Genomic DNA, 24,361 nt, shown 5'->3' with positions numbered 1-24,361 from the left:
CAACATTCTTCAAAAATCCTCTTTTGTGTTCTGCAGAAGAATGAAACGAAAGATGAGGGTGAATAAATGATGACAGAATTTCCATGTTCGCTTTGAAGCTCTCCATGGGTGACAGACCGTAACATCATTGTTCGGCTATCTGACCGCTTCATTGTTGAGTCTTTATATACTTTGGGAACAGGACAGGACATGAAATCCTGCGCATTTGACGCTTCTCTTTATTTGACAGACAGGTCGGGCGGTTTTGGAGTCTATCAGCAATTACCGGCCTGTCCGGATGAGCAGAAGCGTTGCGGATTCAGAGCATGATCTCCAGTGTAATAACACACGGGTCTGTCCGTATTACCACACGCTAGACTGTACACTGAGAGAGAGAGAGAGAGAGAAGATGGGCAGAGGATATCTAACAGGTCTATAATCATCAGAAGTATGATGACCTCTTGGTGTGTGTGCATGTGTGTGTGGTCCTGATATCTCAATACTCTATCCCATATAAAAAGAAAAATCACAAATAGATATCCTACATTCCTAAATTATTTTTCATAGACATCAATGACAAATGAGCAATCTGAATATTTCTCCAGGGAAAAGAGTAAGAAATCTCACAGATACAGTAAGTGTTTGGACAGAAGCTATTTTTATTATTTTAGCTTTGTAAAAAAAAATTCAAGTTACAGTTTTATAATGGATATTGTGTTAAAGTCTTAAACTTTATTAAAGTGTATTCACATCCAGATTAGCTGAAGGCTTTAGGTATTACAGCTCTTTACTGTGAAGCTCTTCCCTTTATCAAGGGACCAAAAGTAATGAATCAAAAGCTGTTTTATTCACAGGTATGGGCTTTTTCTTTATAAATGAAGCATCTTAAAGATCTGGAGTTGATTCTACGTGTGGTGTTTGCATTTGGAAGCTGTTGTTGTGAACACACATCATGGGGTTCAGTGAGATCTCCGTGCAAGTGAAACAGACCAAAAACACAACAAATCCATCAGAAAGATGCCAGGAACATTCACTGTTTTCTGAGAAAAATTAAATAAAAACAATTCTGGGCGTTGTGAAGGCGTTTGTCTTTATCATGGAGAGGATAATGTCATCATCCACCACTTTTATCTCATATGGACGCCCAGGATTGTTTTGTTGCTGAGCTCAGCTAAAGAGCTGTTATTCCTAAAGCCTTCATCTGATCTGGATGTAAATACACTCTTAATAAAGATGAGAGCGTGCACTTTAAGACAATATACATTATAAAACTGTAACTCGAACACATTTTGATACACAGCTAAAATAACACAAATGTGCTTCTGCACAAATATTTATGGACCGAACTGTATCTCAACAATGTCTCAAACTGAGCCCAGATCTGTTAAGTCTGCAAACACAAATGAATATTATTGAAGATCTCGCTATGAACTTAAACATTTCTCATCAAATTTACTCAAAGATTATTTGACCTCTACATTCGACATTCATTTAACCCTTCATACTCTGAATGTGTTTCAACAATTTTAGGAGAAACTTGTTCTCAAGTCGATCCTTCTGAAATCATAACACCTATTAAATAAAACTTCATCTGGGAAGTCGAAGAGAGCCGACGCACATCAACCAAATCTAGCTGTTTGACATCAATGAGATAAAACGAAGAGGTAGACATTTCTCCTCGCGAGAAACACACAAGAACCTCAAAACGTAAGAAACATCCACAATACTTACATGAAATGAACCTGACATTAAACTCTTGAGCTTTCAAAGAGCATCGTATGAGCGGAGATCCCTTAAGATGCCAACCCACACCCACAAAAAGGACGAGGAGATGCTGAGAAAACACACCTGCTTAAGACAAGAGAGAGAGAGAGATCAGTGAGACAAACATGCATTTGCTTTTATACGACAGAGCAGAGTCGACTCCAGAGACGGTGAGGTCATTCAGGGTCAAAAATCACATCACAACACTCTCAGACAGTCCACGGAGAGAAAGACACAACATACACGAATCAAACATGATGTCAGAGGCAAGAAGAGGTGAAGCTGGAGCCAAACATGATGTGGCACAGCCGCCCCCAATTCGGTGTAAGACCGCAGAGATGTTTCAACGCATCAATAGGTTTGTGGGGATTGTTTGGTGCGAACCTGATTTGAAAGGAGTGAATTAAACAAACACGTGAGAATGATTTGATATCTGTTGAGAATAATGTGGCTTTACTGGGAATATGAGGTTAGAGCGCCCTCAGGTGATGGACACGAGAACAACTGCAGGACGTAAATACATTTATTGCTTTGTGAGGTGAACCTGAAACAAAGATACGAACGGTATAAAATAAATCATATTTAATAAGAATATATATCTTTATAATGTTCATATTTTATATATTTATGAATATTTAATCATGTGAGCTCAGAGACAACTTTCTGTAGTAATTGACAACACGTCGTTAATCTTAATTGAATTGTGTAGTTAATTGAACATCCATTGGCTGCAATTCACAACCTCACCACTAGATTTCAGGAATTCTAAATTTCAGGAATTGACACATAAATCAGGACAAAACGACTATAAACTAATCCTAATACTAAATTTTATCCAGCTCTATATTCATAATATTCTATATTATAAAGCTGTTCCATAAACCAAAATGCAAGCATACATTTTGTGGTTTTAATAAAGAAAAGACATCTCTGTCCGTGTCAAATCTGTCAGACTCTTGTTGTCAGACGTGGTTACCGTTCAATATAACTGAATTCAATACTAACTAAACTTCTTAAGGATGACTGGGATGACCATTGTCAGATTAAAAACAGCCAACAGGCCACGAAGACTGTCAGAAGATCAGTGACCATCAGATCTGTATATTACATTTAAATTGGATGCTTTGACATTGACTTTTATTTCAATGCCGTGAATACGCAAGTAAGATGATTTTGTTGTGCCAATATAAATGTACAAAAAAAGTCATGCATCAATAAAACTAGAAATTGAGACTCGATTCACAAAATCAGAGTACAGACTGTTCGGCCGTCCTTTAATAAGAATCAAATAAATAAACTTAAATTATAATGACAAGCATTTCTACAGGTCAAAGTTTATTTCCTGGTGATTTCATTTGGGTAAATAATGTAATATTACATACACAAATGTACAGGTGCCTTATCTCATCACTGCACACCAAACAAAACGCATCAGTTACTTTCTGAAAAGATCAAAGTCATTGTCGTTCATGAGATGAAGGAAAGTGGAAATAAAATGTCAAACTTTCAGCAAACTAAAGGTGTTAAACTTTCGACGAGTATCAGTTCTGACTCCACCCACATGATATATCCGAGCACTTTCTGCTTGATCTCTTGCTCTCTGATCGGTTGGTCTGACCCAACACTGACCCATCAGTTTGCTTTGTGTCGTTTGTTAGCCGTCTCCCGATCGGCGTCGTCCTGCTCTCTCTTGTCTCCTCTGTTCATCTCGTCTCCGTTGGATGGAAGTTCAGAGCTCTTCTTCATCTCTCTCTTTTCTCTCCTCTCCTCCATCTCTCCGATCTCCTCCGCAAACAGAACCTTCAGAGGCCGAATGAGCCGCGGGAGGATGGCGAAATCTCCAAATCTGACCTGCGAAGGAAAAACAACTCAATGTAATTCAATTCAACGTTACATTTGATTCAAAGTGGAATAACTAAACACAGATTAGTGGATGTATTAATAGAGCAAAATATAACAAAAAAACTCACCCTCATGTGATCGAAGGATATTCCTACTTTGCTGTTGAAGTCGTCGCTGAAGAGCGGGATCTTAGCGTATCGCTGACTGAAGTGATTCAGCACAATGAATTCGGCGTTCATCTTCATACCGATATCGATCGCCTGAGACGTGGTACTGCAGTTACAACAACAAACATTATTTCTGATCATTTATACACAAACACTGAATGGACAGAAGAAACTTTTGGATCAACAGACTTGCTGACGCAAACAATACAATAAAATCAAAGAGCATTGATTTGAGGATAAATCACATTCGCGAGTTTAACGTTATATATTTAAAAACTTTGCGTAAAACATCAACAACATAAAAAAGCAAACGTTAGCAACCAATGATATTCCTTTAATAATGTTTAAAATAAATTCATTATCACGAATAATATTGTGGTTGTGTTTTAACTTTGAAAAAGTGCATTTGTATCGTGTAATAAATATTTATATATACATTTATTTTCATATTATAATTATACTTTTTAGGCCAAAAATACATGGTATGGGTGAAAGTTATCGATTTTTCTTTTATGACACACGTCACTAGGATATTAAGTAAAGCTCATGTTCCATGAAGATATATTAATATATAATTTCCTACCGTAAACATTTAAAAAGGTTATTTTTGTGAGGGGATGGCCTGCTACAGCGCCTCAGATTAACAACTTCAAATGGCAATTTTCTCAATATTACATTTTTCTGCATCCTCAGATTCAGAGTTTAAAACAGATATGATCCTATCCTAACAAACCATACGTCAATAGAAAGCTTAATTGTTCAGCTGTCATAAGATGTAAAAATCTCAATTTAACTGGTTTTGTTATCCAGGGTCACATTCAAAGTGCTTTACATAAAATGATTGACAAAGAAATCATCATTTGATTTTTTATAAATAATAAACGTAGTTTTGTGTTGATGTACCTGTGTCTCTTCTCTAACGCCTCCTCCTCCATCCCATCCTCCAACGTGGCCTCATGAATCAGAAGTGTTGCGTTCTTTCCTGAAGCAAATCCATCACGTCACAGATGAATCAAACACACAAAACACAGATTATTTATAGCTACACTTTTTTATTATCCTTTAGAAATCCATCATGAGAATGCCGAGTTAGCAAACGCTTCGTCCTAATGAACAAAAGAAAGCACGTTCAGCTTTCCGAACACCATCCCTCAGGAACCATTAAAGAGAGTTCCCTGACTCCATGTGATCGAATCCATCACCGATAAACACCGGAAGCATTTAAACACAGCAGTCATTTCTATTGATCTGTGAGGAATCACTACACTGATCCTCTCACAGTTAAAGCTGCTGGACCGATGAGGTTTTGTTGATGATGCAAAATGGAACCAAAGCTCGGGGACGGGTTGGTCTGACTTGGACTATACATTTGATTTTTTTCTTCTATATGCAAAATATGATCATGTGTGTGTTTGTGTTACATACCCATATTAGTGAGGGCTTCACAGGGCATCGTGTCTCCAGAAAACACAAGCTGCCAACCCGACTGATGGGTCAAACTGCAGGCAAACGCGTTCTTACAGTGACGAACAAAACACGTCTGAAACTACACAAGCGCACAAGAGAAACTAATCGGTCAGCTAGTCACAGTTTTTGTCCGATACCCAAATATGACCCATTAACTTTTCTATTAGTCACTAATGCATGATCAATGGACTAAAGTAAAGTTAAAGGGGCAGTTCACCAAAAATGAAAACCTTCTTTTGAAGAACACAAAGAAAGGGTCACATACAGGTTTTGAACAACATGAACAAATGAGGTGAACTACACTACTACTATCTCACTTATGTGTTCATATTGTTTCCATATCTTAGAATAACAATGAGCTCATCAACATTATGAAATAAAACAAAGGGAACTATGGGAATTATATCGTAACAAATTTTTTTTTAAAGTAAAGGTTCCCATCTTTCCTGTGCTCTTATGGGCTGCTCGATCTTTATTATGCAGTCTTTCAAAAACATTTGTTTTTATTAAATCAAATGTTAGGATTGTCATACGATCAATTGATAAATGATATGTTTGTCTAGTAATTTCCGACATTTATTCACTTTGAGATCATAGGGATTATTTTTAAATAGTGTCTCCAAAGACTTTTGACCGGTAGTGTATCCCATCAATACATATAAATAAACAGATATTTACAGAAGGCATCTGATACTCCTTTGAGTTCTTCATACAGACCTTCAGTAGATCGTTCTTCTTCAGCACGGCCTGAATGAAGGATTTGGTTTTGTCTGTGGGCGCCTCCGCACCGTCACACAAAAGCTTTGCTGGAACGATACTGAAACCATCAGAAACAAACATGCTCACAAAAAATCACAGCTGTAAGACTATAAGAGCTATAAGAGACCGAAGTGCAATGAGAGAGAGAGAGAAGAAAAGAAACCGGTACTTGATATGGCTGAGTATCTCCTGGCATTGGTCATGATACTGGTTTAACCACGTCATCACCTGTACAGGTGCGATCAGGTACAGCGGACTGAACGCTTTGCCTAGATTATTCTACAGACAATGTAGGATTACTTCATATATATGGTCAACCTTGTCATGAAAGAAAACGGTTTAAGAATAAAATCGAAATATACAAACCAAAGCTCTTTCTCGCTCCAGTAACAAATGAATCAAACCCTGTGCGGACCATCAAATACAGAAATATCAGCAAAAAGACAAATAAACAAGTTAAGAAAGAGGAAATTAAATACAGATGTTATTATAAATTGTTAAGCTCTGTTTATAATGAGTTTTGAAATGTTTAGGATGGTTTACGACTGACCAATCACAATCCAGTATTCAACAGAGCTTTGTAATGTAATAATCCATCTGATAACGTTATAATGACCTCACCGTGTGATGATCCGCGTGCAGGTGAGACACAAAGATGGTGGAGAGTTTAGAGAGGATTTCATCAACATCATCACCGTAATGACGACACAACTGACCGAACGTCCCCTCACCACAATCCAACAACACCGACTGACCCGAGCTGAGAAACACGGAGGGAGAATCTCTCAACAATCCTCACAGTTAAAGAGCTTTTTATACGAACTGTGATTTATTTTACAATACCTGATATTCACTAAAGTTCCACTGACGTTTCTGATCTTCATCGGCAGGGACGAGCCGGTGCCTAAAAACACGATCTCTGGGAACCGCTCGGCTTCAGACGCAAAAACAAACAAATACAGCAAGAAACATCTTTAAATCAGCAGAAAATCTGTATTTTTACTCTTAAGTAAAGTATCTGTGTTGGCACTTTGTAAAGATTCTCATCATACTTTTTAATTCACAAATAGTTGAAGTACAATCTCAAATCACATATTTTTTACTTTTATAAGTGTGAAAGCACTTGATTTTTAATACTGTATTAAAGATTAAAAAGAACATGTCAAAATGTATTTATGACATATGGTGGGGTTAAAGTATGATGTATGCTCAAAGTAGAAACACTTCCATACAGTACAGATACTGTGTATTTAAAAGTATTGTCCAACTCTGTGTGTAAAAGACAGAATCGCTTCAAAACTCAAATCTTTGTATGGCTTTAACCATAATACTTCCACATATATCTGAACGTAATGAGTAATGTACAATTCTCTGAAAGGTTCGCCTCTGTGATATGATGAATTCTCATAAATGCAACTACAGACAGTTTAAGAAAACGGGATGTCTAGCTGTAAGTGTTTCTGTCTGTTTTAACTTTCCTCTCACCCGTCACAGAGACAGACTCGTCCGTCTGAAACCTCCTGCACTCCTCAACCTCCTGTAAGAAATTTGGTACTTCAGCGGCCTCCTTCAGAAACTCCTCCGGGTCACAGGACAGGATGGCATCCCTACACATACAGACACACAAATACAGTCAGTCAGAATTAAAGATTGTTATTTACACTGTACCTTCATATAAATTCATGTGACAGATGTTTATAGAGCTTAAACCTGAACCGACCTCTGCCACTCGAGTTTGGGTCGAAGCTGAAACTTCAACAGACACTCGGCTCTGACGTTAGGAACATTAAGAGACGCCTGAGGCTCCTACAACAATATTTTAATAAATATTAAAGAAGTTAAAACAACATTTTAAAAATACTTAAAGTCCCAGTGAAATAAAAAATGACAATGCCTATTTTTTCATGAAATACTGCAACGTTTATTGTAAATAGTTTATCAATGTGGGTCTCTTTTTAAAGTCCCAGTGAAATAAAAAATGAAATGCCTATTTTTCATGAAATATTGCAGCATTTTTTGTCAATTGTTTATCAATGTGGGTCATTGTCTTTTTAAAACTTGTGTGCCGTCACAATCTTGAGTTAAAATCTGAAAATGTGCTTCATTCCTGTAATGACTATCCATCTTAACTGACGGATGTTAGTCGGCTTGGGCGGAGCATCTATTAACTCCTCCCCTTCAACTGTCTGCTGCTAGTTCCATTTCAAAATGCAATGGCTTTTTTTATACATCCAATCAAATCGCAGAGACGAAAGCCACGCCCACTATTTTTCTCATTCGAAATTCCCTTTCATGCTCAGTAATGCGGCAAAATACGGAAGTAAAAACGATCGTAACTTCCAGTTCACAGGGACTTCAAATGCACACTGGATATTTTATTACATACGATTAAACAAATACTAAATAGTAAAATGCATATTCGATCATATTCTGCTAACATTGATAACGTCTTGATCTTTTCTACAACAAAAAGAGCGAATAACTTGACATAATGAAACAAATAATGTACGTGAAATAACAACGGGACAAAAATGACCCCATGTCAGAAATCGAATCTCTCTGTGGGGTTTCATTACTTTAGATTTGTAGAGTTTGAGTTGAGGGAAGATGTCGGGATGGATCAGGTTCAGTTGCGTCTGGAGTTTGTGACTGCGAACGTTGTGTGATGTGAAGTTCTGTTCATTTATCACCAGGTGTTCAGTGCTGCTGGGAAACCTGAACAAAGACACAATCCCACAATCCTTCATGTTCACTCTCACATGTGGATTATCTGCAGCTCGTGGTGTGAAGTTTTACCTCTCTAACCAGCTCTTGTACTGATCTGAGTCCAGCACTGATTCTGGCGTCATATGAACCACGAGAGCGGCTGTGTCCTCAGATCCACCCGTCTGATACCTGCACACACACGTCAACAGAGAAACTCAAGATTATTCCCAAGTTTACTTTTAAACTTCATATTATATAAGAATCACAAAGCCCAGACACATTTCATTAACGCTTTCTTTTTCAATGTTTTCTAGAAACAGTGTCTATTTCTGCTCCATGACGCTGGTGACTTCCGTCTGAAAACTAAACATTTATTTCTCATTGAATCATTAGCGCAACGTGTCGGTCGTGTGTATTCAGAAAAGCAGCATCTGTTCACCTCTGGAGTACTGGATTGGTGCAGAGCGGCTGTATGAAGTCATCTGATGGACAGTCGATCACTAAGAACACAGGTCCAGGATCAGATGGTGTACACAGCTCCTCTGGTCGAATCTGAAACACACAGCACACGTCTAGATGAAGCAGAGCGAGGACGTGGAAAGAAATGTCACCTCAAAAGCCGAATAACTATTATTATAAAGAAAGAAAAAATGAAAATGTCTTTGTGTCAGCATCACCTCTTTCCCATCATGTGTGATAGTGTTTCCAGCTTTCAGAGCATCTATTATTGGTCCGATGGCCGCTTTGCCCCTACAGAGAAACCACAACACTGAATAATAATGTTTGATCACAGAACACACACTAATATGACACACTTACACAGGCAGACCCATCGCTTTAGCCTTCAGTGCCAGAAAATTTCCTTTCTTTGGATGTAACTAAAGAAACATTGAAGAGAAAACAGGTTTGAACAGTAGAGTATGGTATTCAAGAATCATAAATCAATCTGGTTCATATAATATTCTGCTGACCTTACACACATAAGCCACCACAAGCGACGCATCTCTAGTGACGTTTCCTCTATTATCTGTAATAACAAAATGCTTATTAAAAATAAATGACATTTCCACATAGACACATTATTTCTCTTATATCCCAATCTGAAAGGATCATAATGATATTATTCTTATGAACTCTTGCCTGGGCTCACTGATCTTCTGTTAGACGTGACGGTGTGTTGCTCCAGTCTCCCTAGCGCCCCCTTCTTGCTGACACCGGTACTGCTGTTAGGACTCGAACCGCGGCTGAAGCCAGAACTTCTGCCACTCTCGGCCTTACGATCAGCTTATACGGCAAACAAACAGAGCAGATCAGATCATATCAGATTATCCTCAGCGGGACTGTGACTCAAGATATTTTCTAATGTTTAGCATAAAAATGAGTTTGAGACATACAGAAAATAGGAACTTGCGTGACCGTCATTGTGTCGTCTTTATACGGAGGTTCTGAATGAGGTCTGACAGCTGTGGATGAAAAAGGAAACACAAAGATAATAGGATTCGTGCAAAACAAATGCAAGCAGAAATATGGGGAAAGAGAGAATGAACGGTGACACTTACAGAGTTTAATGTGATCCAGCGGTCCTGAAAACACTTTTATTGCTTGTAAATATTTCTCCTGTGAAAACAGCAAAACCATCAGCATTAAGATCAATGAAAACACGTCACATGCCGTCCTAATTTAGAGATTTTACTTTTTTAAATGGGGTGCACCTCATAAAGTACGTTTAATTGAGACATCAATAATGTTTCATCTTTTTCAATGTTGTTTACAGAAACACTTTCTCTTGCAGGATCTCATTTTGTCCAACAATGCAGAAATGCAAACGTATAAAACAGCACCTGACCTTTGAATGTGTAGTTATAATCTCTCTTCACATACTGTACGTACCAGCTGTGGGGGTCCGGAGAGAACCACCTCAGGCACTCCTGTGTCTTTAAGGGTCAATATCATTCCTGTACACAAAAGGTCGGTTACATCAAACACAAAACGTAGAGCAATTGAAATAAAAAGGTAAAAAAGACGAACTCTGACCTGATAAACCTCCCACTGTTTCCCATCTCATTCTGGTGAGGAAAATATTGTCCAAGCGTGCAATTTTGACTCTGAATCAAAAACAAAAACATCAAATCAATTTGTCACCGTACATTAAACATAAACTTTTCATTCGGACGTGGCTATATCTTACTTGTGCTCCTGCATGAGTCTCTGTGTTCCTTCGCCACAGTTAAACAGATACCTGCCAAAGATAATGATAACATTTGATCATCCCTCCCATTTATACACATTACATGCCATTGCAAAACATTATTGCAGTAGTTGACGCCCTTCAAACGGGACATTATATTTGTTCCTTTTTAATGTATATACGAAATAATGTGCATTCAGGTCTATTTATTTAGTTTTCACTAGTTCTATTGCGGAAATTAACTAGTGTAAATAGTCTCTTATTCTCTTTTATAGGATGTCACACCATAGGACACTGTAATATAATTTATATTAGAGTTAAAATGTCCACTTATCATAAATGAAGACTTCATGACAATGAAACGCCGCATGTTACGACAGTTATTACAATCTTTTACAACAAGGCACTGATTTAAAAGAAAACCAAATGTTTGTAGCCTACATTTTATTTAAAACCTTTCATTATTCTGAAATAATCTGAAATGCTATTACATTTTATGTTAACTCTATGGTTTATTTTACCTTATTTAATCTCAAATGTACTTATTGTAATTTATAATGTTGACATGACATCAGTTTTACTGAATCAGGTGTGTGATCTCTATCCTCACCTGTTATACTCAGAGAAGACGTATAGAGAAGGTCCATTATCTCGACTTCCAGCCCCGAGCACCTGCACATAGACGGTGGAAGGTCCGTGCAGGTCGCCCTGCCTGCGGTTCTCCTTCATCCTCACATGGCGCAGGGTGTCTTTAGGGGGTTTGGGCTTTTTGGATGCGAGTGTGGCCATGAATCTCACACACCGATACCCTTCACTGCATCTAAACGCTCTACGTGTAAATAACGCGCAGCTGATTAAACGCATAATAAACGGGATGGACGGCTATGGTGTTCGGTCCATAAAGGTCATTAAATGCCTTGTTCTTAATAATGAAACGAGGTTGAGCACTTTGTGTCTGTAAAGAAGAAAAAAGTTGAAGGACTGACACATGTGTGGACGCGCTTCCGGCTCGGGCGGATGACGTCGGTTGTCGGGGCATAAAAGTCTTTTTCGGGGCACAACACAGTATCAACAAAAACCTTCCGAAATAACTCTTTATATATTTATAATATCACAACAATTATGGGTAAATAAAAATCCTTCCCTGTTGGTGTTTAAAGTTTAATTGAGGGATCAATTTGCTTCTTTGAAACTCCTGAAAGATTCCAGTGATCACATTTACTCTCTATGTGAAGATGTATTCATATATATGTTATTATAATTTGTTAAGCTTCCATGTAACTTTATTTTAAGAATATTTGAAGACCGAGGACAACATATGAATGTGAACAACTTTGACACGCCTTAAGAACTAAATTAATTTATTTTATATTATTTGTATTTACTTTATTCATTGTATGTTGTTCTACTTAACTGTGTTTAACTATGTTCTGCACTTTAGTCTCCCAACGAGAGATTTTGTAAATTGTGTTTTGTAAAGAATTGTGTCATAATAAAACACATTAAAATAAATAAATAAATAAAGGAAAAGCCAGAAGAAACGAGGTTATGCATTACATTTTAAAGATGTTATTTTTATATAAATAATTTGTAATGTACCAAGAATAACGAATTAATTATAAAAGTGCCGCATCTGAGAGTGTGTGTGGTTATAAATAATATTAAAAGTGTAAATATATTTTGGCGTTATTCTTTTTTTATGAAATACAGCGAGTTACTCCTCCAAAAACGCTGAAATAAATATGAAAATATTTAAGTATGTATTAATGTGATTTTAACAATAGCGAATCTCTTGAATTATTTCAGTGTCGTATGTGGAAATTCAAGATTTAAAGAATTCAATGTTTTATTTATTTTGTATATGTTTCTATACGCATATCGTCAAATATCACACAGATGGTTCATTTCAAGGTCCGTCTTTAAACGTCTATATTAACTTCTCTAAGTCTGTTTGAATGAACAAGTTTGGTTTCGAATTAAAAATATAAATAAAATAAAAATAAAAAAAGCTGCATCCGGCACGGCATGATGACGTCGTGCACTGCGCACACGCAGGCTTGCGAATAGCGCGCGCGCGCGGACTGTGAAGCGTGATCACTCCGTGTTGACATGGCTCGTGATTTCAAACCCGGTGATCTTATATTCGCCAAGATGAAGGGTTATCCGCACTGGCCCGCGAGGATCGACGAGCTTCCCGACGGGGCTGTCAAGCCAGCAAACGCCAAGTTTCCCATCTTCTTCTTCGGCACCCACGAAACGGCATTCCTGGGCCCCAAAGACATCTACCCGTATTTACCCAACAAAGACAAATACGCCAAACCCAACAAGAGGAAGGGCTTCAATGAAGGATTGTGGGAGATCGAGAACAACCCGAAAGCGGAACTGGACGGACCCAAGCCGACGAACGCAGACGTGGGTTTAGATAAAGACCAGAGCGGCTGCGACCCGGAGAAGAAGAGAAAGTCAACCAAAGACCCTTCGGAGGAAGACAGCGTGGACGACACGAGAGCAAGCAAGGTCACGGATGATCAAGACTCGGATACTGAAAACACGAGCCCCGTGTCGAGCCCTTCCGGTGGACCGGTCCCTACCCAGAAGCGCAGAGGAAGAAAACCCAAAAACCTGCTTCTGCTGCAACAACAACAAACCTCCAAAGAAGCACAAGGGGGCGTGGTCTCAGAGGAGGCCGAGACCAAGAAGACGGACAAGAGAAAGAAGAGGGATGACAGTAAAGACGACATCAAAGAACAAGAAGGGAAGAAAAAGAGGCAAGGAGACGGCTCGTCTGAATCTGATGAGGAACCCAAAGGAAGTCCACGGGAGCATCCAGAAGACGCGGACCGAGATCAACAGAAAGACGGAAGGAAAGGGGACAAGAAAAAAGAAGTGTCCGCAGAGTCCAGACTTCTGAGGTTGCACGGCGAGATCAAGACGTCTCTCAAACTGAACAACCCGGATGTGAAGAGGTGCCTGACGGTGCTGGACGAGCTGAGCTCGCTGCAGGTCACCACTCAGCATCTTCAGAGACACTGTGAGCTCATTGCCACGCTGAAGAAGATCCGGAGGTTCAAAGCCAGCCAGGACGTGATGGATAAAGCCGGCATGCTGTATAATAAGTTTAAGAGCATGTTTCTGATGGGAGAGGGAGAGACGGCCATCGGTCACGTGCTGAATAAAAGTCTGGTCGAACAGAGACAATACGAGGAGGCCAAGAGAGGAGCACAGAAAAAGACAGAAGACGCTAAGGAGCAGACGGACAACAAGGGTTCGAGTGCGGACTCCGGTGCTGAGGAGAAGGATGCTGTGACCGAGAGAGAGCCGTCGGGAGATGAAGATCTGAGCGTTTTGTTTTTCTAGTGGTCTGATGTTTTATGTTTGAGGTTTACACATTGTTTGGAGATCACGTCCACATTTAAAGACCACTCAGACAAGATCATGTGTGACTTTTATTATTTGCACATCAGTGTAATGTCTTCTTTTACAAAGACCAAGTATTTTAAAGTGTAGTCATTTTATTTTTGTGCATTTGCAACCAAGTCGATTTTATACAGAGACTTCGCAGACTATCACGGAAATGTTTAAATACTTTTAGATCCAGTTTGCAGCTTACTTCATTATACAACATCAGCGGTTTAGACTCAAAATGTTCTCGGTTCTTTTACATTAGTCCCGTTAGATGTAAATGTTTTAGCTTCGTTCTGCTGCTACTTTCAGTTTTGTTTCCATTTTATTTTTACTTAATGTTCAGATCCTTACATCTGCATTGTTGATGCCAATGCGACTGCTGTCATGAAACCTGATCATTAATAAAGAAAAGAAGCAAACCTCTGGTGTTTTTCTATTGCTGTTGATTATGATCATGTTTATACTTTTGAGTAAAGCTAAAAAAACGTGGATTTGTGTTATTGGTGAGATCTTTCCCTCTGATTTGACAATCAAGTACAAGTAGTTTCATGCTTTTTGCCTACAAAAACACATTTATTGTATTATTGAATTATTTAGCTAGAAACCATCAGACTTACTTTAGCAAGCACTGACATTTGAGCTTAACTGCTTAGTTGTGATACATTTCTTTCAGTACACTTTGAAAAACATTGGCACAAATACACAACCGTGGAAAAAATGTAAGACATAACTTCTAACTTATTTTCAGTTTTTCTGAATTGACTAGCCTATGTGTGTGTTAAGGTAAAATTGTCATTTTTGTTTCATTCTGTGAACTACTAACAAATACATATTATTAAATTTCAAATACAAATCTTGTTTATATTTGCATAAAGTTAAAACTGGAGAAACAGGTGAAAATAACAGAAAATAACATCTATGTGTCTATGTCTCCAAAGAAAACAAGTAAATATTTACTTTTAAGCAATACAACTTAAATAATTTCTACATCAACATTTCATATTTTATGTAATAACATAGATATTTCTTCATGCGTCTTGTCTTGCTGTCAGTCTTTCACATTCTGTTGGATGACTTTGTCACTGATTTTGTTGAAATTCAACAGACACTGGACTGAAATGACCACAATAAATCTAAAACGGATGGTTAAAGTCAAATTTGAAATCATCTCAAATCATTTTAATAAATGTAACAAATTCTTTTAACAAAAATAAATCAAGCAACACGCACAGATTGGTTTCCATCGTCAGATTTATTGATATAACAGCACATACTCTTTGAGGAAATGACCTCGTTACAGAAACCCCGCCCACCTCTGCATCATTCACCTTATACGAACCTCTTAAACATACAAAACACACGTTAACATAACATACATGATGAGGAAGGGAGCAGACACAAATAAAGAGTTCCAGTATGTCAAAGCTTTTTTCAAATCATATATTCCACAAGTGATTTCAGAAGTATAAATACAATTCCAGGCTTAATATTATTTCATCTTTTTATATTTGCTTAAAATCATTATTCTGCATCCATATTTAAGATCAGAGCTGTTCCGACCACGAGACCGCCACATTCAGACACTACTATATTTGCTCTTAACGGATGTGTGTGTGTGTGTGTGTGAGATGGGTTGGAGGTATTTTACAGTCGAACTTGAGTCGACACCGATCTTTTGCAGACGGTGTTTTTTTTCACGGTTTAATACTGTAGTTCTGTGATGGAGTGGATGTTTGCGCTATAGCTTTAATCGTTTCTTGTCCATGTGGATGTTCAGGTGTGCTTGTCAGTCGACGTACATCGGTGAGCTCGGAGACGCGGGCATCTGATCGAGAATCAAGCAGACGTAGGTGGCCACATCTACCGAACGCTCCTCAAAAATCAGAATGAAGGGATGTTTCTACAGGAGACAGAAAAAGACAGATGTGTTTTCCTCAAATAACGTCAAGAATTAGAATGAATGAATGAATGAATATCACAATATTCATTTTCCAGGTTTTCCATCTTGTATGTAACACCGTAGGATTCTGATTCATGTTAGCAACCCTTCGATTATTAGAAAAAGATGCATTAAATGCGTTACAATTGAGAAGTGTGTTGCTTTAACAGGAACTTACCAGAAGCTCTTTGTACTTTGGCCTTTTTGATTCGTCTTTCGTAAGGCTGTTGAGAAACAATAAAACATTTGACTTTGATTCGTCATCTCATGTTTACTGAAAGTAAATTCTTGGCCATGTAACCTAAACTTGGTATTATTTTGAGCACTCTCTCATGTTTCATCAGAAAGAACTAGTTGAGGTGCAGTGGTAAAAGATTTGGAGAAAAAAAACGTATATGATGTCTAATAATACAAAATAGTGGCTTTCTTTAAAAATATTGAATGAAATTGCATGCAGCATTAGAACTAGTCAAAACTAACCTGACAGTGAAAAGCTAAATAAATGATGTGAGGTGCCTTACCACAGGTTGACAAAGTTGATGAATTTAGGGGAGAACTGTCTCTCCTCTGAGCAGCTGAGCTGAGGCGGGTCGCCCTTCACCACCTGTGTGAGCTGATCAAACACGCTGTTCCACTTCGGGTAGGGAAACCGTCCCGTGGCCAGCTCATACTACAACACACACACAAAAGAATGATTATTGATTTTACATATACACAACGTTCTCACACACGTCACGCACTGTTTATCACACGATAGAAGATCAAATGTATGATTCTCACCAGTGTGATTCCCAAACTCCACACATCTGAGCGGACATCATAACCCTGTCTGGAAGCACTGGGGTCTATCCTCTCCGGCTAACACACACACACAGAAATATACATCACAGAGGGAATGCTACAGAAGGATTAAATATGAATATACAGTCCTGCTGTAGATGTGAATGCATTAATTTAAACTATTGTTAATTTAAAGACACTCCATTTAATGAATATAATAATGAGCGCACACAAGTGGCAGACACACACAAGCATTGAACAGAAGCCGTCTGCCAGTCACAAAAGACTAGACTAGATTTCAGCAAGCTCTGGATTTCAACAAACAACTGGTAATATGTAAACACATAGTATTAATGCGTTACAATTATGTCTCATACGTCAACGAGTCATCCGCGTGCCCCTGCATGATGACATCACAACTGCCTGTCCGTCTCAAAGACAAGAGTGTGAGACTCCAGATGCTTTATGGGTTACAACAGCATTAAAACAGATGTGCTCCAGTCAGACACTTCCTTCAACACACAGCTGTGCGTGTTTGTGTGACATGATAACTGTACATGTTGTGTGTATGATCTCATTCATAAGAAATCCACACGCATAACTGACGTCTTCTCATTGATGACATCATCATGCAGTGTGTTCTCATGGGGGGATTCTCTGAATGAGATCATGCCGCTTAGATTAAAGGATGACATCATCCGCGGAGCTACTGCAGACGACTGTACCGCAGAGACCAGGGTCAATCGCGGACACACACACACAGTTTGCCAATCTTCAGAAGGACTCCAAGCCAGATTTTATCAACAAATGACGCTTCATTCAGTAACTCCGTGAGAATAGTTTAACACCGTGTTCCACAACAATGTCAGATTGAGCATCGCACAACATTTCTTCATTACATCAGACGTGAAAGAATATCTATGAATGAATAAGAGAGCGGTTTGATAAATGACAGTGAATGAATCTTACTGCCATATACGGTCTGCAGCCTGCATCTCTAGTTTTGGCGATGGAGTCCACCAGCTGCCCGCTGATGCCAAAATCACACAGCTTAATGTTGCCTTTCCTGTCCAGGAGGATATTTGATGGCTTTATGTCTGCAGAGAGATCGTGCGAGAGAGCTGAACGCATCTAAACACAAGAATGGATCTCACCGAGCCGTCACTCATCTTACCTCTGTGAATAATCTTCAAGCTTTCTTTTAAGTGGTTAAGTGCTTTCACAGTCTACAGTGAGACAGAAGAACAAAGAACGTCAGTCAACAATAAACGCATCCATAATGCCAGACGGGAATAAATAGTGACTCACAGCTAATGTTATTTTTCCTAAAATCTCCTCTGGAATCACTTCATCTAAAGAGGAATAAACGTATTTGTAGAATTTGTCGAAGGAGATGGACATGAGCTCCATGCATATCCAGCAGTCCCCCTGACAAAGAGAGAAAGGCAGAAGCTGATTGGCCGAACAAACGCATGAGCTACTCGAGCAGGAAAGCTGGGGCGAACAGACCTCACGAAACAGAGCGCCGTAAAACTGGACGATGTAGGGACAGTCACTGCTCCTCATGACCACGTCTAGATCCATCAAGAGCTGCTTCTGTTCTCGCTCGTCCACCGTCGACCTGATCCTCTGTCACACAATAAACACGATATCAATTATTACACAGATAACAATGGAGACACATTGTCTTAAATTTATCACCAAGTACTTCAAACTAAATTCTTGAAAACCTCACAAAGATGTCTGTGGTCTATGAGTGAGCAGAACCTCGAGAAACCACATTTTATAACACCTACAGAACAACGTTTTCCAGAGAAAGATCACGTGTGTTGTTGTATTGCTTATTTGTAAGTTGTTCTGGAGCGTCTGCTTTAGAAATCAAGGTGAACATGACATCACACTTACTTTGACGGCCATGATTTGTCCGCTAGGTTTGTGCACCATGTTGTTGACCGAGCCGTACGCTCCTCGTCCGATCTCTCCGAGATCTTTCAGATCTTCTGCGGTGAAGTCCCAGTGTTGATCCGGAGAGATCTTCAGCTTCCCGGAGGACTCGATGCTGTGCGTTCGCAGCCTTTCTCTAAAAAAACACACGGAAGAAGAGAAGCTGAATGCGAAGACAGAAAACCAGACCTTCGTGACTCGCGTCAGATCTGTACTCACATGTGTGGGTTCTGGAAAGGAAGTCCGGCCGTGTTCAGCGTGATTCTGGAAGTAGGTTTGATCGGTGGATTGGCAAAATTCAACTTGAGGGCTTTACGTTTACCTGATAGAGGAGGAAGAGACCTTTAGATGAAATTCTAGCATAGACAGAACAAAGACGAGCTGTATTCAGATGGAAGGAGATCTCTAACTAAGCCACAGAAGATGAAGGAGGGTTGTGGGTTCAGATATTCACTACAGTCATGCACATCTGAGCACCAGGAGAAGAAAACCAGAGGCCAGATTTCCTAAAGCCATCACGTGTTTTTATGATCTGGAAGTCTGGTTAAAATGAAGTGTTTCATGGCTTTAGGAAATCTGGCAGCAGGAGGACAGCGATTGTGGTCCAACATGCTCGAACCTTGCGTTCAATCAACACAACCAATCATCACACCTCCACCCTTCAACGTCCAATCAGAGCAGACAGAAAAAAAACGTGAAAGATCTGATCACATCCCGACACGAAATAAAAGATCCACTTACCTTCACCTCAAAACTAACTACAATGATTCTGTAATACAGTCCAGTTACAGTAAGCAGCAGAAGTGTGCGAGACAGCCGTAGTGCACACTTTGTGCAGATCTAGTGTGTGAGGGGTGCAGTGTATTTTAAACACAATAATCGACCCGAAGCAAACCAGCATCTTATTCTGTTGACCGTGACATACATGGATACTTGCAATATTATAAAAAAGCACAAATAAATTCCACTTGGAGTAAAACATTCAAACGTATTCTTAGGGAACATCTTCCCATCACCACAAAAACGTGAGGATCAGAATACTGGAATCATAACATTCATTTCTAAAGTCACGGCATGTGCATTCATGTCTCAACAAGCTTGTGTTTGTCTGACATGCCAAACACATCTCACCGTTCTCCAAAACAAAATGCAAATCAAGGTTCCTTTACGGTCAGCAAATATGGGCGTGATTATTTCAGTAATCCGAGGATAAAGTGAACTGATTTTAGTAAACACAACAGAGAGGAATCAATGAAAGTGAGGATCGATGGATTGTCCAGAAGTCAATCATTTAGTTCAACGGAAGCTCTGAACTTTAGACTTGTGCCGAAACTCCACAATCTCTATTGTTTTGTCCAGATGTGTGAAATCTAAAGCAGCCTGGGTTTATAGGGAAAGTTCACACAAGCATAAAACAATTTGGTGTCATGTATTCACCCTCATGAGGATGAAAACCTGTATATGACTCGTTCTTCGAGATGTTTTGAGGACTGTCTCGGTGGTTTTGGGTTCGTACAGTGGAAGTCAATGGGGTTCAGTGTTATTCGGTTATCCAAATATCTTCTTTTGTGTTGTGCAGAAGAAAGAAACTCATACAGGTTTGGAATGACATGAGGGCGAGCAAATGAAAGAACTTCCCTTTCAAGTGTAGCTGTTTATTCACAACCAGCAGGCCATGAACAAAATCAGCCACCCTGTTTCAGAAACGCAAGTAATATCTGTTCATTTCTAAGGAGAGAGGAGCAAACACCCGCCACCTCTAGCATGCAGTGCGGTGCGGTCATGGCACAAATCTAGCAGAGATCCACGTGTGGAGAGATTAGTGTGAACAGAGGACAGACGTCCCAACGGCAGAGGGGTCAGATACTGCTCAAAAAGTTTGGCTTACTTGGAGGAACTCCAGACAGGTTTATCTGAAACCCTGGTGATGAGAAGAACAATTAACACTTCATCTCTGTTCATTTTGGTATGCGTGTTATTTTATTACCTGCATCCCCCGTGTTATTGAACAAGAGGGTTTTAAATAATCATGAAAACAGCATTTGAAGAAACTCTTTTCTTACCCAATACACAACTAATTCCAAGAAGGTAAAGTTGTGAACACAATGGTTTCCAAATGCCTAAATGTAACTGTAATGTCTCGCAAACACCTTCTTTCACACCAATAGTTTGCAAAACATAGTAAACAATAGAAACAATAGAAGGACAAACTAACAACAACCAATTATTTATTTCTAAGGAATAACATGTGGTGATAAAATCATACAATGACGTGTATAAATAGGGCCCATTTTATGTTTACAATTTGAAATTTAACAACAAACACTATTACTGTGTCGACACCGGACGTGATGCGACGTGACAAAATGCTAATTTAGTCCACACTGGATGCTGCGTGACCCGACAAACGCATTAAGAACAAGCATGTTGTCGTGTCGCGTCCGGTGTAGACACGGTGTAAACGCAAAAGAGATGATAATTCAGCAGCAACATACATTTTTAAAATAAGCAACAAAAAAGTAAAATAACATTTTGTTAAACCTAAAATGTGGAAAGATTCCAGCATAACATGATATTTCGTCTTCCTAATGCGAGTGTCCGCAGGCTGTACGTGGCATCTGAACAATAAAATAAACCTACAAAGCCGAAAAATCTTTAAGAACTGGGTTCAGTGTCAGTAAGTCTTTAAAACAAGACGACTTCAAATCAAACCCAAAATGATCTCAAAAACCTCACTTCAACCAAAACCTTTGTGCCAGGATGTGCATCAGTGAACCGGTAAACAGGGGAAATATGTCGACATGCAGAGTAACATCACACACAACAGCAAAACAACAAACTAAAACCAGAAGTCGACAGAAGATGAAGACATTTATATAGCAAATAAAGATGAAACTATGAAGGACACTTGCAGTTGGAGGGAAAAGAAACTGCGGTTCTTATGGGAATAATTTTGCAGGGTCTCACCGTGGTCCAGCGTCACAGGGGATTGTGGGTTAGAGGAAAGAGATAAAGGGAGAGAAACATCATAAGGGGAAATATTCTGTAGCATAAGCTCTCAACATCAAGTAGGGTTATCATATAAATCTATCCAGTTGGCGATTGGGATACTTCAAAGCATACAAAAATAACTTGTGGGGGAAATGTTAGGTTATTTCATGACATGCAACAATTTGACAGATCAAAGCAACGTGAGCTACACAACAATAATGTATCATCACATTTAAAGTCATTATACATCATCAAACCAATGAAAAATCCTGCCACCCAGAATCACTACAGACAATACAAGAAACAACCAAGTGATGCTGGAAGCTACGAAGCCAAGAACAAAATAAATGTGATAAACACGGTTTAAAGTAATATTTTGAATGATTGTTACCTAAACATCTAATTTAAGCACAAAAATATATTTTGCATTTTAAAAAATATTGCGTATTTTAACACACAGTGACACACGGGAACATCTGAATACTGACAAATATGGATATTTTACTTTCAAGTTAATTCCAAGTAACGATTACATCATATTACGGTAATTTCTCCTTAAATAAAATAAGCATCAGCTGTACGCATAGTGGGTGACTTCAATTGTATTTTCTCTGGGACTATAAGGAAGATACCAAAGGACAAGTTTATTAAGAATCACAATCTTAAAGGGTAGTTGACAAAAACTGTACCATGTGTCCTATGGTATGACAGCAAACAAACTATCATAATATAATAGTTTATGTTATTAACATTTCGTTTTATGATCTAAAACAGAGAGATTTATCTTCATTGTCAGGTTCACCAAAGGACAAGGTGGTTAGTCAGCTACCCATTTTAAGATATATATATATATATATATATATATATATATATTATTTATTCTCTTACAAATCATGCAAACGCAAGTAATTTGTCTCTTTTTTAAATAGTCAGTTTTGGCAAGAAATGCAACAAAGATTGTTAAAGACAACAAATCCCTACCGACAGACCGATCAGATCCATCTCTTTGTACAAATAAACACATGACAGTGACAGTTCTGCATTATCCTACAAATTGTAAGTGTTTTCTTTATTTTCACACAATCTAAATATTGAATTACTTTCATCTATGGCATTTAATATTTTGTCTTTCTTCAACATCTCTGTGTTTCTTTCAGATTTGACATGAGACGGACCAAATACAGATGCTGATCTATAAAAACAGGCCCTTTAACTCACATTAAAATGTGTTTTGTTCCCATTTCCAGTCATTAAAAATGACATAAACCCATTAATGATTATTGAACGTTGCTAAACTAACCCACAATCAACTAAATGTAGATATTGTAGACAGGCCAGCTGACAGTCTTGCCTGGGCCCGGGACAAGATAATCTTAGATGGGCCCCCCCGTGCCCAGATCTCTCCTTTTCCCTTGCTCTTCCTCTCCTCTGCTCTTCCTCTCATGTTCCTCTCCTCTGCTGTTCCTCTCCTCTCATGTTCCTCTCTGTTTCTTACCTTGCTCTACATTGACTTCACTAGTTCCAGCTTCACCGTCTGGGCCCCCCCCTATCCTGGGCCCGGGACAACAGACCCGTTTGTCCCCCCCTATCGGCGGGCCTGATTGTAGATATATAGTCCCAAACATCACCATTATTCAGCCGTGGGCATCCATCACAGACTCGTTCATACACACAGGTTACTATGGTATGTCCTTGAAGGCATCTTCATTTAAAATCCGTCCATTTAAAAGTGTGATTTTGCCTTATGAGTACGTTACAGATGTCACAATATCCCAAAACACAAATGTTATCTGAATAACAAACGTCGCGTCTTTATTTCCCTAAAAGAACACATTTATTTACAGTCGTGTTAGCATTGACGTGCCGTTAGCCGGTTAGCCTGTCAGCTACATGATGTCAACAAACTCCAGTGACAGAACTAACAACGATGATAAACACATGAATACAACACTAATGTCGACATAAACACAATCAATGTCATGTTTCATGTAGTATAGAGAACAAATACGTATTTCCTGTGAGAAAGTGACATTTTATTGGGCCTGTCAGTGTCTGTATCGAGCTGTTAGCAGTTCCGCTAACATGACACTGAAATGATAACTGAAGATATGAGACGGGTTCATTACAGATCAGATAAACACGCGATTATTTTCATTATTTAGCAATAGATCAACTATAAACGTTAAATTAGTGTTAAATCCGTTAAACAGTGTCTATTTTACACACACAGAACGCCTTTAACGCTACTAATAAATAACAATTGGCTGTTATTTCAACACAAATGCGCAAATACAATGACAGCGCATCAAACCGATGAGTGATCTGAAGCTAACAGACTGATGCGACACTGATCCAGAGTCTGTCTATCGCGTCAGGTTGTGGTGTATCTCACCTTGCATGCTGCTCATGGTGCTGAAGTGCGGAGTCTGG

The 24,361-nt window shown here is 38.9% G+C and overlaps 3 protein-coding genes across 5 annotated transcripts; 1 reads left to right on the top strand and 2 right to left on the bottom strand.

Annotated features, from left to right (window-relative positions):
* Positions 1–3,000: 3,000 nt before the first annotated feature.
* elac2 (elaC ribonuclease Z 2) lies at positions 3,001–11,945 on the bottom strand. The gene is made up of 24 exons (XM_079456600.1): positions 11,483–11,945; positions 10,873–10,923; positions 10,719–10,789; positions 10,575–10,639; positions 10,244–10,301; positions 10,079–10,147; positions 9,825–9,968; positions 9,656–9,711; positions 9,504–9,562; positions 9,362–9,434; positions 9,124–9,236; positions 8,775–8,873; positions 8,555–8,693; positions 7,699–7,784; positions 7,464–7,585; positions 6,822–6,912; positions 6,600–6,738; positions 6,345–6,383; positions 6,148–6,257; positions 5,937–6,036; positions 5,178–5,298; positions 4,656–4,734; positions 3,714–3,858; positions 3,001–3,594 (listed from the first exon to the last, which is right to left on the bottom strand). Exons 1-24 carry the CDS (start codon positions 11,734–11,736, stop codon positions 3,376–3,378), a joined length of 2,502 nt encoding a protein of 833 aa, XP_079312726.1. The 5' UTR covers positions 11,737–11,945; the 3' UTR covers positions 3,001–3,375.
* A 902-nt stretch (positions 11,946–12,847) lies between these two features.
* psip1a (PC4 and SFRS1 interacting protein 1a) lies at positions 12,848–14,696 on the top strand. The gene has a single exon (XM_079457788.1). It carries the CDS (start codon positions 12,982–12,984, stop codon positions 14,227–14,229), a length of 1,248 nt encoding a protein of 415 aa, XP_079313914.1. The 5' UTR covers positions 12,848–12,981; the 3' UTR covers positions 14,230–14,696.
* An 815-nt stretch (positions 14,697–15,511) lies between these two features.
* Positions 15,512–24,355, bottom strand: map2k4a (mitogen-activated protein kinase kinase 4a). Of its 3 annotated transcripts, XM_079457019.1 has the most exons (12): positions 24,324–24,355; positions 20,829–20,861; positions 19,160–19,262; positions 18,902–19,076; positions 18,506–18,625; positions 18,305–18,424; positions 18,171–18,222; positions 17,966–18,093; positions 16,997–17,074; positions 16,738–16,886; positions 16,395–16,440; positions 15,512–16,177 (listed from the first exon to the last, which is right to left on the bottom strand). In XM_079457019.1, exons 1-12 carry the CDS (start codon positions 24,337–24,339, stop codon positions 16,064–16,066), a joined length of 1,134 nt encoding a protein of 377 aa, XP_079313145.1. In that variant the 5' UTR covers positions 24,340–24,355; the 3' UTR covers positions 15,512–16,063. The 3 variants fall into 3 exon arrangements, with proteins under 3 accessions (XP_079313145.1, XP_079313146.1, XP_079313147.1); XM_079457020.1 differs by lacking the exon at positions 20,829–20,861; XM_079457021.1 differs by lacking the exon at positions 20,829–20,861 and having other exon boundaries at positions 19,160–19,250.
* Between the last annotated feature and the right edge of the window lie 6 nt (positions 24,356–24,361).

Source organism: Barbatula barbatula (genome assembly GCF_947034865.1).
Source record: "Barbatula barbatula genome assembly, chromosome: 5".
NCBI lineage: Eukaryota > Metazoa > Chordata > Actinopteri > Cypriniformes > Nemacheilidae > Barbatula > Barbatula barbatula.
This window is presented reverse-complemented; position numbering and strand designations above follow the sequence as displayed.